The 16,555-nt window shown below is 34.6% G+C and overlaps 1 protein-coding gene across 1 annotated transcript in view; it reads left to right on the top strand.

The window, feature by feature from the left end:
• Window positions 1–485: 485 nt before the first annotated feature.
• EPYC (epiphycan) overlaps window positions 486–16,555 on the top strand; it is a 37,594-nt gene continuing 21,524 nt past the window's right edge. The window contains exons 1-2 of the mRNA XM_033117433.1: window positions 486–603; window positions 3,074–3,252. Of these exons, the coding sequence (XP_032973324.1) occupies window positions 3,088–3,252 (165 nt within the window). The 5' untranslated portion in view covers window positions 486–603; window positions 3,074–3,087. The remainder of the gene's footprint in view (window positions 604–3,073; window positions 3,253–16,555) is intronic.

Below are 16,555 nucleotides of genomic sequence, written 5' to 3'. Positions count from 1 at the left end.
TACAAAAAGTTCATTGTTTCATTGCTCTCAAAGCATTCCAAGCAATCAAAATAATTTATATATATGTATATATATACTTTTTTTTTTTTTTTACTTACCTAGCATTAAACAGGTAAGGCTTTGCAATATTTACTGAGTTTCAGTTAACATTAATAAAAAGTGGAGAAAGCAATTCAAGACATGCAAGCTTTAGGAAAATTATTTCTTATTAGAATATTTTTTGAAATATTCATCTATATTATTACTGCATACATTAACTTCTTTTCTTAATTGGTGACCTTGTTATAGATGAGATATGTTAAAACCAATATTTTCCATTTAAAATTTTTAAGGTGACACATTGGCAATTCTAACTTCTTTAATATAATTTCAAGAGTTTTATATACTACATAATTTGGATTCTACTGCTTGAGTGACTATAAAGTAGTTTGGGGTTTTTAAAGACTGTGAAGCATTTCTGAAGGTTAGCTTTTCCAAACAGAAAATTGAGTGTTACAAATTCCACCTCCCACAGACCAGAATTCACAGCCATTGGTCAGGGCAAATACCACTGGCTCTGTGTCCTCAGTCACTTCGTGCCATTTCACCAAGTAGGAGCCAAAGGTAAGTTTTTACACTTGCTTTCTTCTTGGGTTAGAGACCTTTTTTTTTTTCCCCCTACTGAAACAACCTTTAAAAAAATAATTCAACTTGCTTTACTATTTCATGGTGAACTTTGATTCAATGGATTGGGTCTAATTTTTCTATGTTGATATTTACATTATTCTTGGAAAATCCAAAAGTCTGAATTAGCTTAGGAATGAATAACATACAGCAAAATCGTTGATCTGAATAATCATGACAGATGCCAATAAAATTATAGCAGTTTCCAATATGTTCCTTAAATAAAGTGCCCTGAAAGAGACCACATTCTTTGCCAGTGTAGACAGGCACTATTGATTGTTATTGATTGAGATATTATGCAAAAGAAGAAAATGATGAGATTTCAGGTATTTAACAAATATTCTGATCATACTAGAATTATGCATTTAGAATGTCTTTTTAAGCTATATATTTTAAGCATATATTTTCAAAATATCATAAAATGGTGTCAGGTGGACAACAATTTCAAAGTTCCAACAAAGACACTACATTAAATAACATAATTACTTGAAGGAAGAAGCATACTTTTTTGTTTAACTACATATGGATGTATGTTCTTCATATGTCTGAGATTCACACAGACTGCCTTGTTGCTGGTAATTTTAGGGGATATGTCAAATGCAGGTAAACTCTTGTATGTTGACATTTATAATCAAATATCAAGTATGAAGTGAGAAAAAGAATCAGCAAGTGCATAATTTATTTGAACAATGAGAGTTGCCAGAAGTGTACAAGAAAAAAATATATGTATATATATATAAATACAAATATATATATCTATATATATATATATCTATATGTATAGATATATATAGATATAGATATAGATATAGATATAGATATATAGAATATATAGACCACTGTTAATGTTTCCCACGTGAATATGGGAGAATGGTCGAATGGTTCCTGGAAGATTTGCAAATCACACTGTTTTATTAAGTAAGACTTTGTTGGTAATTGCATAGAACAGTTCCAAATCTGCAATCCTGCAAAGGCCTCTGCGAAGGCAAATAAAACAGAGGCTTAGTTTATCCAGTGTGAATAAAAAAATTATTTGAAGAAATCATGGGAGGGGATAAAAAGGAGCTCCTTGTACTGCTTCTTATTCTCAGGGGAATTTCATGTCCTTCTGCCTAAACCTGCTTCATAAAGACTTTCTTTCAAGTAACTGAAGGTCAGTTTGTCTGCCAGTGCATTCAAGTTTAAAAGTAATGCTTACATTGAATTCCCTTTATATGTGGTGCATAGGTACAAACATCATATGTACTGTTTTTAAAGTAAACCCAAGAAGTGTACCCAAAATACAAAACCTTTAAAAGTAGACATACATGATAAAAAGCTTTACAAATACTTTGCTTCCTCAATAAATAATCACTAGGTGACATTTTGATAGGCCCAACTTAGATGTTTAAAATTAATCATGAGTTTTTTTCCTAAACTAAAATGCATTCAAAGGAGTACATAAAAAAATAAAAGAATTCAAATGATAATATCTTGATTAAATCCCCCCAAAGCATAATGTTATCATGGAAAATAATTGTGCTTATTAAAGAATTACACAACAAAATATTTCTCTGATTCCACAAGTGTGCAAATCCTCCTCTAAGGGAATTTTGCCAAACAGTGCCTTTTAGACATGTATTCCTATGAATTCTGAGTTTAAACCTTAGATAGCTCTTAAGAATTAAAACAAAACACTAAAGACTAAAGGAAAAATAACTTTCTTTTCTACTCCATTTAGTTAAGAACATGTTTTGAAAAATATTGCATGACATTTTAAAGCATGCACATATTAAATCATCTATATATTAATAATACCCAGAGGCAACAAAGAAGTAAAAGAAAGAAAAAAGAAAACTTCACTATTTTGTCTGAAAAAGCCCTAGGCTTGAAGGTACAAGAAACAGCTATGAGTCCTAGGTGTATCCCTAACCAACTCTATCTTGGTTTCCTCATCTGCAAAATAGTGTAACCGTTAGAGTGATCACCACCATCACCATCATCATCATCATCATCACCATCACTATCATCATCATCATCATCATTCCTACCTCCCAGAGTTGATGACAAATCTTAATGCTTAGCAAATGGCAAAATCTTAGATAATGTAAAGACTTTTGTGAATAAGTGTATCAGTCTTTCTGCATCCCATTTTCCCCATGCTTCTCTATAAAATAAAATCAATTTCACTCTAATTACACTACCTACTGTGAAAACGTGGAAAGGTTTGTGCATTAACTTGAACGTCTGGTATCGATAATCCTCAGAAGTCATACAATTTCTTCTGTTATGTTTATAAATTATCCATGTAAAGAAAACTGCCAGCTTGAGTTCCTCAGTGCTGACATTGATCTATCATTCCTATTTAGTGCAAACTATTCATGAGTTATTATCAATTAAATATTTATGCATTTTAATATTTTATGATTAGGAAAATTTGAAAAAATGAAAGCACTAGCAAGACTCGTTCTGGGACTCTTCATCTTTGATGCTGCTGTGACTGCTCCAACTTTAGAGCCCATCAATTATGACTCAGAAACTTATGATGCCACCGTGGAAGACCTGGATAATTTATACAACTATGAAAACGTACCTATTGGTCAAGCTGAGGTAACTTTTGGAAGCATTGTATGAGGAATTACTGGGGGTTGTTCTCTTCAAGTAGATTTTTGTTTATTTATAAATAGAGATGTTCTATCTTAATAATTTCATACAAACCTTTTCTCCAGAGCATGTCAATCTGTTAGAGATAAACATTGGGACACTCTTTCGCTTTCTTATGGTTCATTTCCTTTTCAAAGAGTTTCTACCAAGTTAGAACAGAGAACCATTAGAAGAAAAGGCAGTAAGGAAAAGAAAAGTTAAAATAATACGTACGCAATGATGAGGAAGTTTGGGGTAAAGGAAAACAATGTGAGATTAAAATAAATTAGAAGAAAATAAAAAGAATGCAAAGAAAGGACAATGGTTTGGAACATCACTGTAATTCCAAGAGCGAATGTGTTTCCTAAATGATTCTCTCTCAACAGTGATGTAGGTATTGGCATAAATCTGAGATGACATGGTCCTAATTCAATACTAGGCTTTTTACATAACTAAAGGATACAGACTAATTTTTTGAATCAGAAAACAAACAGACCTTGAAATGCTGGAGTGTAATTAAAGTACAACATTGACAAAAAACTAATTAAGTATAAATAAACCAAAAGGGAAATTGCATCATTTTTTCAGGATCATAACATATTTCGGGCAGTCGTTCAAATGTAAATCTTAAAATAACTGCTTTTGATAACTAGGAAAATGAGACATTTAGACAAAAGCGTATATTTAAATTGTACGGAACTCAGGTATGTCTTCACTAAGATAGTAAATGTTTTCATTTTTGTTTATGCTGCCTTGTGAAATACAAAAATCAGACTTTCACAGTACAATAGTTTTCACAAGTCTTCTCTCCTTACCCTATTTTTTCACTCCATCTTTCTTCTCTCTTTTGCCCTCATTTTTTTCACCCCGCCCCTTTTCTCTTTTCCACTCTTTAGTAAATTTTCAGGCTTGACAAACCGATCACGTTTCTTTTGCACATTGGTTGTGATTCTGTTTTCAAAGTCTTTATTAATATTCACTCTTTGATTCATTTCCCTTATGGCTTTGTTATGCTAAGGAGATTTTCTGTTGAGAATGTATGGTCATTAATACCAATCTTGCTGTCCACGATCTCTATTTCTCTAACTGAAGGCACGAGTGCAGCGTAGAAGAAGAAAATTCTCTAATGCTTAACTCATTTACCCTGCTCCTTTTTGCATCTTGCATACATCTTAAAAAAAAAGTAATTCAGTGCATATCTGTTGCTATCAACCAAATAAAATATTTTAGTTTAAACTTCTTTGTCATTTCTCAAAAAAAAAAAAAAATTATAGGACTAAAGAGGTTGGATGAATGCCATAAGTGAATCCACTCTTTTGAGTAGGGCTGGGGAGTAAAGTCAAGGGACTGAATAGTGAAGTCAATGAGCTTTATCTGCAAACCTCTTGTAAGCCATTTCTTGCTTATAGGATCCTTTTCGCTGCCCTGGAGACCCTAAACATTCTCATAATATTGTGAAATTCTTTCTGCCATCAAAAAAATATAACGTAATAAATATACTTATATAATGTACAACTTTATTACGTATGTTTGTTTTTAATCTTGGAATAGCAACCTTCTTTCAAAGTACCAACCATGTGGCATTGTCTCCTTACACACCCAGCTCCCACCTCGTGCTCACATCCCTGATTTGCACATGGGCCTAGCCAAGCTCAGAATCCTCGGAGCACCTGAGGGCTCCAGAGTGTTGCTGACCATCACGGTGGTTGATCGAAATATATAATCATCCCTGATTCCCTGATTTAGCAATTTTTGTGGTGAAATCATATTAGAAAATTAATTTATAGTTAGATGATTTAGATATATATAAGTGTGTATATATATATATATACATATATATATATATATATATATATATATACACACATATGCTATCATAACATAACGGATTTGAAAACATAAGCTATACATGATTTTTTTTCTTTTAAATTACAAGTTTTGTCCAGTAGGAAAAATCAACCAACCAACCCACTCACCCATCACCTATGGGGGAAAAATACAAAAACCATCTGATAGAGTAAGTAAGATGACATGAGGGACAAAATTCAGAAAAACTTCAACTCTTCTTTTATAAATTGCTTTCCAGGCAAACAAAGAACTAGTATTTAATTCCTTATGAGAAGATATGAAATAGAGCCATAGACCCAGCCATGTGAATGATTCTAGAATATAGCTACTCATGATATTAAATTCTTGAACACAGTCTTGGAAATTCAGATTCTGGTGACTCCTGGTAAGATTATTTGTCTCATCTTTATAAATTAAGGGCAGTTGTTCCACATGTTCTTGATCCTATTTAACACTTTTTGAAGGAACACTGATAACACACCCATAGAGGGTACAGCTGAGGAAATAATTGATGGTAAATACAGCACATGGAGAATGGTGAGATCAGATTCTTTACTTTTTGTCCTTAATGCCAAGAGTATGGTTGTCTGTTTTAGCCTAGAATTTATGTTATCTGTAGAAAAGGCAACTTACATTCCAAAATAGTAAATTTATGGGATAATCAAACAATGTTTCTAAATGCCAGTTTCTTTCTTATAAATTCTAAGACTTGGCATTTTAGGGCAATAGTATAGATCCTTTGGTCTAGACTTTCAGTGGTCAATCCTTAATGCTTCTGACATACGTGATAGGCAGAATTCTAAATGTCCCCTAAGTGACCCATCCCGTGGTGTGTCCATGTCCTCTATAATTCTTAACATCATGAATTCATTGGGATATCGCTCCTGTAATTAGGTCATGTTATATGGCACATTTGAAAATTTGAAAAGGATATTATCTTGGTTAGCCTGACCTAAACTCCAAGCCCTTTACTTCAGTGTTTTGAGGTTGGGGACAAAATTTGAAGCATGAGAGAAATTCAATGCAAGAGAAATTGTTGCTGGCTTCAAAGATAAATCACTCCACATAGCAACAAATGCAGAAATCTCTAGATGCTGAGAAGCGGACAGCCAGCAAGCTTAGAAGGACCATTGTCCTATAGATACAAGAAACCCCGAGCTCCACATGGGACAAAGCCCTGACCATCACCTTAATTTGGCCTTGTGAGACCCTGACGCTAGCCCTGGACTTCTGACTCATAGAAACTGAGAGCTAAAACATGCATATAGTAGTTTTAAACTTCTTGGTTTCTGGAATTTATCACGCAGCAATAGAAAACTAAAATAAGTAATAATTAAACTTTTTTTTTCCCCCCTGGAACACAAATTTGAATTTACTGCCGCAAAGCTTACATTTGTGAGTCCAGTGATTTATCTGGGCAATGAACCAAATCCCCCCCCCCCCGCCCCCATCTTCAGCTCTAGAATCTCAATAGGGCTTTATTGATTTCTACTGGTGGTAGTAAGTTCATTACCTCCCTAGTGTTGGGGAAACGTCACAAAAGCATTTCTGGTTTTGAAAATTATATGCAGTAATAGTATTCCAGACTGTGATTATGATTTCTGATGATCTAGAATATCCAGAACCTGCTGGATCCTGTGGAAGGAGCAGCTGTTAGCCCAGCAATTCTATCACAATGCTCTATCTTACCCAATGGATACATTTGTCGGTATGATGTAAAATTGTTGCAATTTTTACCGAGCTTTTATTTTACTTTAATGGTATGAGTAGGAACTGACTATAAGCTGTGAGCCTACAATATAGACTTTTTGCTTCCTGATGACTAATAGCTAAACCTGATTGAACACTTGTTGTGTGCCAGGTACTGTTCTAGGCATATCCCTACCCGATATGTGCTAGTACCTGATCAGTCCCAGGCATATCATATGTATTATCTTATTTATTTCTCACAACAAAACTATAAAGTATATCGTTATTACCAATGAATAGATGTGGGTATTGAGACAAAGAGCAGGTAAGTAACTGGACTCAGATTACACAGTTACTAGTGGTATATAATCATAATGATGTTATCTTCTCATATCACAATATAATTTTCAGCAAATTAATAAAAGATTGTACTATACTCCCTCCATTTTCTACCATTTTCCAAATTGTCCTTTTAACTTGATATTGGTTTTAGTTAAACTGAATGTCAAGTGCTCCAGCACTCCTGAAAGAGAAAAAAAAAAATCATTCTTCTACGGGTAAATAATGTGAACTACAATCAACCTTTATAGACAACTGGCTGTTAATCTAATTACTATAAGAAAGAAGGGCTTAAAACTAACTACTTCAAAGAATAATTGTGGATAGGCATTCTCCAGCACGTATCTAAGTAATGGCCAATCACTTCAATACATATATTTATTATTTTATTATATTTCCATATATAATAGCATATACATATAGTATTACCATACATGCTTTTAAAACTGCCTCAAATACTGTCTGGAATGAGATAAGGTATGCATTCATAAGTAAATAAAAATAACTAATAAAAAATGTTGGCAATAATTGATCAATAGGAAATTTCTTGAATGAGAAATGCTTTCTTTACTATAATGCACATTGATTTTAAAATTAAATTGATTATTAAATTTAATTTAATAAATTTAAATTTTTGTAAAACAAGTAGCTAGATTATTTTAAATCATCCCTATAATGAAAACTCCATTGAAATAAATAAATTCAGCTTCAAAAATAACATTTATAGATGAAGAAGCTATAAGCTTTGTCAAAGAAATGAAAATTAAACTTAGTGGATCTGTAAGGACGGGCGAGAACTCAATGAAGACAGCTGTATCAATTAACAATTAAGCAATGATTTCTTTTCTCTTGTCATCATGATAATGTGGTGCCAGGCAAAATAATTTTAGAATATATGTTAATACCCTGTAACACCAGAAATTACTTAAATAGCATCAAACTAATTTTGGACTGCTTATAAAAATCAATGTCTATTTTAGATAATGATTTTTAAGAAGAATCTTAAAATGAGGTTATCTAAATGTAATCAATTGGTAATGTAAGACATGATTATTATTACTATTATTATTGTTATGAAAAACTGAGGGTCAGAATTTTGCCCAAGGTTATTCAGCTAGTAAGTTTCAGAGTAAAATTTAAACCAGATCCTTTTAATGTCAAACCAGAGAGACTTTGGCGATAAAAAGCTCCATTATTTTTCTGCTTCTCTTTAATCTTTACTTTTGTTAGCTGTGTCCAATACTGAGGTTTCTTTTCTGTGAAATTAAGTAATTTGATTATTAGGAATCAGAAAAACAAGAATTTTCAAGTGATTATAATGAATACAATATCTAAGCAACTCTCTTAGCTGTCAAAGTATTTAAGGGAGAGAGAGGTAAGATGATCCTTCTGAACTGAAAGCTGCTTTGTCAGGAATATGGGGATTGAGTAATCTTTGCCAAACCCCTTTCTTCCTCATCCATTTTCAAGATAAAATAGAAAATAAGATACAGCTCTCATTGCCAGTGCTCATGGTCACATTTTTTTTACATAATTAATATGGATCACTTAAATCAATTTGAATACTACTGTTTAGAGCAGAATTCCATTGCACTTAACGTATCTACATGCCAGTACGTGAAACCCATAAGAATGTTCTTTAGTAACCCAGGCTGAACAGCTCAGACCCTATCAACGTATCTGGAAACAAACTGTTGACATAATGGAACAACACAGAATAGCTTCAAGATTTATAATCACCTACTGGGTTAATTTGGGAGAAATATAAATTTAAAATTCTGTTTTGTTTAGTAAAAACTTGAGTCTGTGCTGGAATAAAAATCCAAATAACATTCTGGATTTCAAATACTTAAATAAAAATGGGAGACAAGCCCATAATTTAAATATTACCTGGACTTACTGGTTAAAAATTTACTGGCACAGTGGAGATCCTAAACGAAGAGAATAAGTGGGTGAGGACATATGCTTCCCAGAATCACTTTGCCTGGGCACTAAAATCATTAACACATATACACTGCAAAGAATGGTGGGAAAAACCACTGGCTTTGGGTGTTGCTCATGTATTCACTTGTTTTACCCTCGGGAGGCAGTTTTTCACAGTGTTGAGTGATATGGTCTCTGGAGGCTGACTCCCTTTGTGGGAGTCCAGGTCCTTCACACTGTGTGGCCTTGGGCAGTCATGCAACCCCTCTGAGCCTCAGCTTCCTATTTATGAGATACCTAGTGAGGATCAAATAGTGGTGACTGGCACATGGCAAATCTTTAATACACCTCAGCTTCAGTATCAAATAACTTATTCAATCAATAGCCACTGAAGCTCACTCACTGGTGACCAGAAAAGTCTTCGTTGGACGTGATGGGATTTTAGCTGACTGGGCGTGGGTTCACTTTAGATCCACTTAGAAATATTTTTCTGAGAATGAGGAATAGGGGCAGGTAAATTAGATTAAGTCCCTTCTTTTCCCTCAGAACCTCCCAGTCTAGGCATCTTATAAAAACACAGTTGCAACACAATAGAGGAAGTAAAAAAATAAATAAATATAAACAAGATGTGTAGTTATCTATTGGGACATAGGTTTGTATGAGTTCAGTCACAAAATATGAACATATGCTGAGAAATTATGTCCCCAAATCTGTCATCAGTCTCAGACCTGACAGCATATCTGAGATATAAACTATTCTATTCATGTATTCATCCATGCCTTTTCCGAACAGTACTTAAGGCTACTTACATGAATACAAATGTGTACAAAAATAGATTTATAAACATATAAAATAAATACAAATATAGATAAAATATCTATATGTAATACTAGCTCATAAAATAATTTATAAAATATATAGTACTGAGTATATTGTATTATATAATTTATAAAACTAATTTATAAAATATATATCAAGTATATTGTATTATGTTCTCCACAATATTACATCTTGTATCATTTATTATAATTTGTTATACTACATTATGTTATCTAAAATATAAATTAAAAAAGTGAGGCAAAGAAAAAATAAGAGTTGGGAACATACTATGAAACCAAGAGCCAGGTACATATATGAAAATGCATACTATTTTTATTATAACACATATGGAAATATATAAAATTCAAGTTTTTCTAGGCAATAAGTGTTAGGTTTTAAGGAAACCCATATATGCTCCTCCTATGACCTACTTAATTTCAGAATCAACTGAGAGAGACAGAAATGGGACTCAGACAAAGGAGTTCAAAATATCCCCTTTATTTCTGATAAAATCTAGGTTGAAAAGTATGACTTAAGTCTGAAGCGCCTATGGACTTCCTAATACAAAACTCCAGAAATAGACTAAGTCAGCAGTTGCAGGCAAGATTGGTCAACCACAGGCCTTAGGACAGTGCCTGATTCAGTAAATCTTAGTATGTGTGTGGAGGGACAAAACAGAAGGCAAGCTCTTGACAAGGAAGCAATTCCCCCCACGCAGGCCTCATTCCTTCTACTCACCAATTACCCAGTCATTCTTCCTCCCTTTGGAAGGGTGAGGAAAGGGGCCAACAGAGGATGCATCCTCTCCACAGGACTGTGGCCTCTCCATTAGGCTGAACTATTAAGTTCAATAGAGTTCTCTCCTTCAAGAGAGAACATAATTTTCTCTCCTTCAAGAGAGAAAATCAGCCCATTTTTAGGACAGTCATGTTCCAACTTCCTGAGACCTCCTCCCATGCCAACCACCAGTCTTAGATGTCCTCTGGCAGTCTGTAGATGTTGACACCAGTAGGTTCTGAAATGGATCCAAGCGCATTAATAAATTTATTTCAAATACCTCTCTGTACCTGAGATTGAAATTTCACTATCTGTTCTATTTCTACCTCAAATTATATCAAACCACATTATCTAATAACAGACCTCATGAGAGGCTCTGCAATGAATCAAATACTAAGTAAATAGACTCCAGTAATACAATTCCAGAAACAGAAAATTTTGTTTCAAATAAATTTCCAGAAACACAAATTTGTATGTAGCCTCTCTACTTCTATGAAGTTTTTGAGGAAAATAAAAGACTACAGATTAACATCTCCTGCAAATTTAAGTCTAACCTTGTTTAAATCTAAAGGGATTGAGTACAAAATCAGAATTGCTTGGCTTGTGATTTAAAAGTCCAAAGAACATGCACTCCAAAATGCCCCATCCCCAATTCCTTCTGCTTCACCTCAGCTAGACGGATTCTTAGTGCCTGGGTCAAGCTGGATCCCGTCAGGAACTGCCACCTGAGTGAACTCTTACAGATACAGATGTAGATTCAACAGAGGCACATAAACTGTTATTAGTTCATTACCAACTCTCCCATGGCCTTTATATTTAAAGAAAATGAAGCATTAATTGCACACACATTATTATCACAACACTGACCCTAACCCCCATCAAATTTAAAGACCAAGTTAATACTGCGTCCCTAAAATATTTCTCCTAGGCAAAAGAATATTCCCCAAACCAGTACATAGTGTTGCCAAAGACCCCAGAAGAGACTTGGTGGTAACTGAGATGTCAGAAGATGAAAGAAATCTTAGTAGAGGTTCATCCAGGTGTTGTTCAGCTTATGCTCACTGTCTCTCGTCTGCAAACTTTGAGGCCAAACACAATTTGGAGAAATTTCCCACTAGGAGTTAAATTATAGCAGTGTTTTTACCATTATTGGAGGAGCTGTTTTCTAAGTGTGGTTAGTACCTGAACTGGCGGCATCCTCATCACCTGGGAGCCTGTCTGAAATGCAAATTGTCAGGTTCCACTCCAGACCTAATGAACCAGAAACTCTAGAGGGGGCCTGTTATCAGGGGATTTAACAAATCCTCCAGGTAATCCTGATGCACTTATCATATGAGCAGCACTGCACTAAGAAATGACTCCTAACAGAATAGCTTTACTCTCAGTAACATTTGAGATAGCCCTGCTTTCTAGTGCAGTTTTTAAATACACTAGGTGGCAAGCCCAATCACCAGGTCTACTTGAAGCCTCTCTCTCTCTGTTTTTCCCTTTCATCCTCAAAACTTTTGAGTTTCCATTGTTTTATAGCCCTGGGTTCCTGGCACTTGATGCTGCTTTGTGTCTGTCAAGTGAGAGACACTCTTGTGAGCAATAATTGTCAGCAAGGGGTATTCTCCAGCCCAGAAGCTACGTGCCCCAGTGGTTCCTACCCGTCTGCTATGGAATTTAGGAAATGTACCTCCCAGAGAGTTTCTGCTCTTCCCCTTGTTTTGTTGTTGTTGTTGTTGTTTCAGCTGGAGAACCAACCTCACCAGATTCCTGAAAGGACACTGCTGTTGTTTCTGAAGCCTGTGACCCCTGGGGGCCTAGTGAACAGCAGAGCTTCTATTATATTCCCATCAAGATTTTACTCAATATTTTCAAGTTCCAGGACTTAATTAGCACTTCTGTCTCCTGCATCCTATTCTGCGGAATCAGTTTCCCCTCTCGAGTGGCCATGTATATGAATCACTTCTAGAGTTTTCAAAAATCATAATGCTTAGGCCGTACCCCCGACTATTGAAATCAAAATCTCTGGGGGTGGGACCCAGATTTGGTGTTTGACTTGCCCCTGCTATACTTTCACTGTGAGTTAGTTACTATTTTTGTTTAACCAGTTTAACATGTTTTTTTAATTTGGCCCCTTTACTTCTCTAATACTATGTGCTAAATGAATGCCTTCTCTTCTCTTTCTGGTCTGGACTTTTGTCTTTCTAACAGAGTCTTCTAGAGTTAGTCTTGTAGCATCTTCCATAGAGTCAGATTTAAAAAAAAAAAAATCTGTAAATTATAAATCTGCCCAAAATAACATTATTCAAGAATGCTTTAGAAATCTTCCTACTTCTGAGTTGAGCAATCCTACCTCAGATATGTTCTGCCATCATACTAATTTCTAACTCAGGACTGGACTTGACATGTTATTGTCCTGCCTAGGCCTCTTTAATCTGCTTAATTTTCACCAGATCTTTCCTAATTTCACAAATTTCTCATTCTAACACTTCTAGGGCAAGTTACGGTAAACTCCGTCTAGAGTCTGCTAGGAGCAGAGAGGCTTACGCTGTGTTTATTAAGGTAGATGAAATAATTCAAGAATCATGCGTGGTATTGTTGTCGTCCATCAGGTTGTGCAATTACTGGCTAGTGATGTCAGTGTACCCGATACAAGATACAGACAAGTAGGCCCTAGAGGATAATCGCAGTGACATCATGCCAATTTCTCCTGTCAGATTTAATGTGGGCTTTAAAGAGGTAAATGCCATGCATGTCAATATATACTATTCACCACACTCTTTAACATACATGAGAAGAAGAAAAGACATCTAAAAAAGATGTTAAGGCTAGATCAACTATTTCTATAAGTGTGTTCTCTTTGGAGTTATTAGAACTCTGATTAAAGACATAAATATGAAAGAATAAAATCTAAGATATTTAAGATAAAAATGCATCTACTATAATTATATTGAATCTACAACATATACAGTATGGAGATTCAAGGGGATCAATATATTTGGTACTGAGAGAAAAAGGAACATCATAGAGTCAAATGTGGTCACAGCCAATTAACTACCCTTCAGCAGCCTTCTATTGGCAGGATGATTTCCATCACGCTCATGACTGCAAAAATGACTTATGATAGGCAACAAATTTAGATATTTTGGCCCTTAGAAAACAGCCCTTCCTTTGCCTTATGCTATTATAGAGCCGACTTACCTAGAGTTCTTTGCTCTGGTTCTATAGTCATCAACAATCTTTTGATTACAGTTCGGTTCCCAAGTGAAACTGCAGAAACTACAGAGACTATATCGGTGGCAGTAAGAGGGTTCAGGTTAGCGTTCCAGGTAAAGTAATGCTGCCTCTAAGAGATAAAGACAGGCTCCTAAATTTGCAAAATTTTGCAAGCCTTTACCACTGATAATGAACGACAGAAAAAAGTTTTAAGGTAATAATTTCCTCTTTCAAAGGCAATTAGCTATTAGTTGGTCCTCCATGGGCCATCCACTAAAAGCACATGCTTTTCTATTCAAAATACCTTACATACATCATCATCATCATCATAAGTGAACAGCAATTTTTCTGCAGAGAAGTTCTACATATTAAAAGACATGGTTTATTACACTTTGTGCCTCAATAAAGGCTGTGTTAGAAGGAACAATTTGCTTTGTGTTAGGGTGGAAAAGATTGAAACTTAAAAAAATACTAAATTACTCCATTATAAAATAAAGAGCTAGAGCTTGGAAGGTTCAGATTTCTTGGTTTTCAGTCCAACTTCTTTGTTTTCAATTACTGTGATTGACTCCCTCCCCCTATGCCCATTCTCATGAGATTACTGATTTCAGCCTACACTAAATTGTCCTTCTGGCATCCTTACTGGGGGAACAAGGGCAATAAGGGGAAAGGGAACATGAACTGACTTTGCTATGAGATAATGTTGCTACAGCCTTTGCCAAAGTTCCCTACCAATATTATTTGGGGACATTCAATTAGAACTAGAAGATACATTTGTCAGGACTAGATACTGGAAACCTATTAAGTTTTTGGAGCCTAAGGGAAAGAGGATGAATGGAATCCCTAATAAACTGGGATAAAACTCAAGGAGAAAAATCTTTCTGACAGCTAAAGATGTAATATTGCCATTTTCTGGCAACAAAGGAAATGAGAAAATAAACGTGAACAACAACAAAAAAATGCTGAGGTCTCACAAGAGACTAGAGAGGGTATGATTAAATGAAACCTTCAAATCATGAGTGCTTGTTTCTTTTGCACTGAATTTTTCATTTAAACATTCCATTAAATACAAAGAAGCATTACCATTTAGAGTTATGAATTTATGAAGAGTAACCATAATCTGGATAGATCTTTAAAAAAAAAACAAAAAAAGATGTACATAATGTTTTCATAAATACATATATAAAATTCTAGCAAGTCAATATTAACTATTATGATTTTATACTATTTTGATATAAACCAAAACATACTAATTTTGATATTTGACCTGAAGACGTTCATTAATTATATACATTTGTTGATTTTGACTTATCAAGTTAATAAATTGCTGAGATGTAAAAATAAGTAAGTTGTAATATGGTGAATTTATTCAAATTTGGTGGTATAATATTTCAGGAAATACTACACCAAAGAAACAAGATCAAAGAACAATTGTTTGTAAAAGAGAAATCAGAGTGAATAAGAGAGACAAAAAAGAAAAAAAAAACTGTTTTTTTTCTAATGTTAATGATATGTACTAGGTAAATCAACAGATAAAAATATTAAAAATTGTTCTCTCAGTATAGTTAGGAAATGGATAAGAAAACAAAAGTTGGAAAGGTCTATATTAGGGCAAATTATATTAGCAGCTGTGACAAACAACTCCAAAATCCCAACAGCTTAACACAATAAAAATTATATCTTGCTGAAAGGACTGTCTACTGCAGGCAGCAGGTTTACTGTCCTTGAAGTAGTTATTCAGAGATCTAAATTTCTTTCATGCTAGAACCTCACCATCTTCACTTTGGGACTTCAAGTCACTATGGTATCTTCTGTTGACAGATTGAGGGAAGGAAAAGAATGTGGAGAAAGTATATTTGCTCTTCACTGATTTGGACCAGATGTGGTATCTCCCATTCAGTTGGCCAGAACTAGCCACGTGACCCAATCTAGATTCAAAGAAAGTGGAAAATACATTTTAGCTAAATATATAAATACCAAGGAGGAAAACGAAACAGTTTGGTGAATGCATGGAATTGTCTTAGCCACCATGTTTAACCAGGCTTAAGTTTCATTCTGATCTAAAACTTATTTCTCACGAGAGTGAGAGAAAATTAATGCTGCTGAAATTTTACAATCTACCTATGTTATGTTATGTGATATTTTTGATACTTGTCAATTTCAGGGGAAATTTGATTGACTGCCAAGTGCTCCCACAAGGCTACATGACCTCCGTGTGGTCTTCAGCCTTTCGGTTCAGCACTGAGTGTTCAGCCTTCAGGGTTGTACATAATCAGTCATGATCAGATCAGACTGTAGGTTGATGAATGATGTCAGGGAAAAATTATATAAGGCTTAAAATATGAACAAGAAAGTCCATTTATGCGTTTACAATGTGAATAGTCATTTCCCAGTGAAGCTCATTCTCACTTTCCCTCCCCAGAGCCCTTTTTTCTCAGAATGAAGGTACCTGAGAAGCTAGATTATTCAGCAGAATTTTATTTGGCTGACTACAGCATCAAAATTAAGGAAGTTGAGCAAGTCTGTGGCAAGACTGATTAGATTCAAATTCTAGTCTTAACAACTTAGAAGTTGTGTAACCTCAGGGGATTTATTTAGTCCTCCCACCTCTCATCTTCCATTTTGCAAATCTATCAAATGTGCCCCATTATTGTACCTTCTACATAGGCTT

Source organism: Rhinolophus ferrumequinum, chromosome 10 (assembly GCF_004115265.2).
Source record: "Rhinolophus ferrumequinum isolate MPI-CBG mRhiFer1 chromosome 10, mRhiFer1_v1.p, whole genome shotgun sequence".
NCBI classification, from domain to species: Eukaryota; Metazoa; Chordata; class Mammalia; order Chiroptera; family Rhinolophidae; genus Rhinolophus; species Rhinolophus ferrumequinum.
This window is presented reverse-complemented; position numbering and strand designations above follow the sequence as displayed.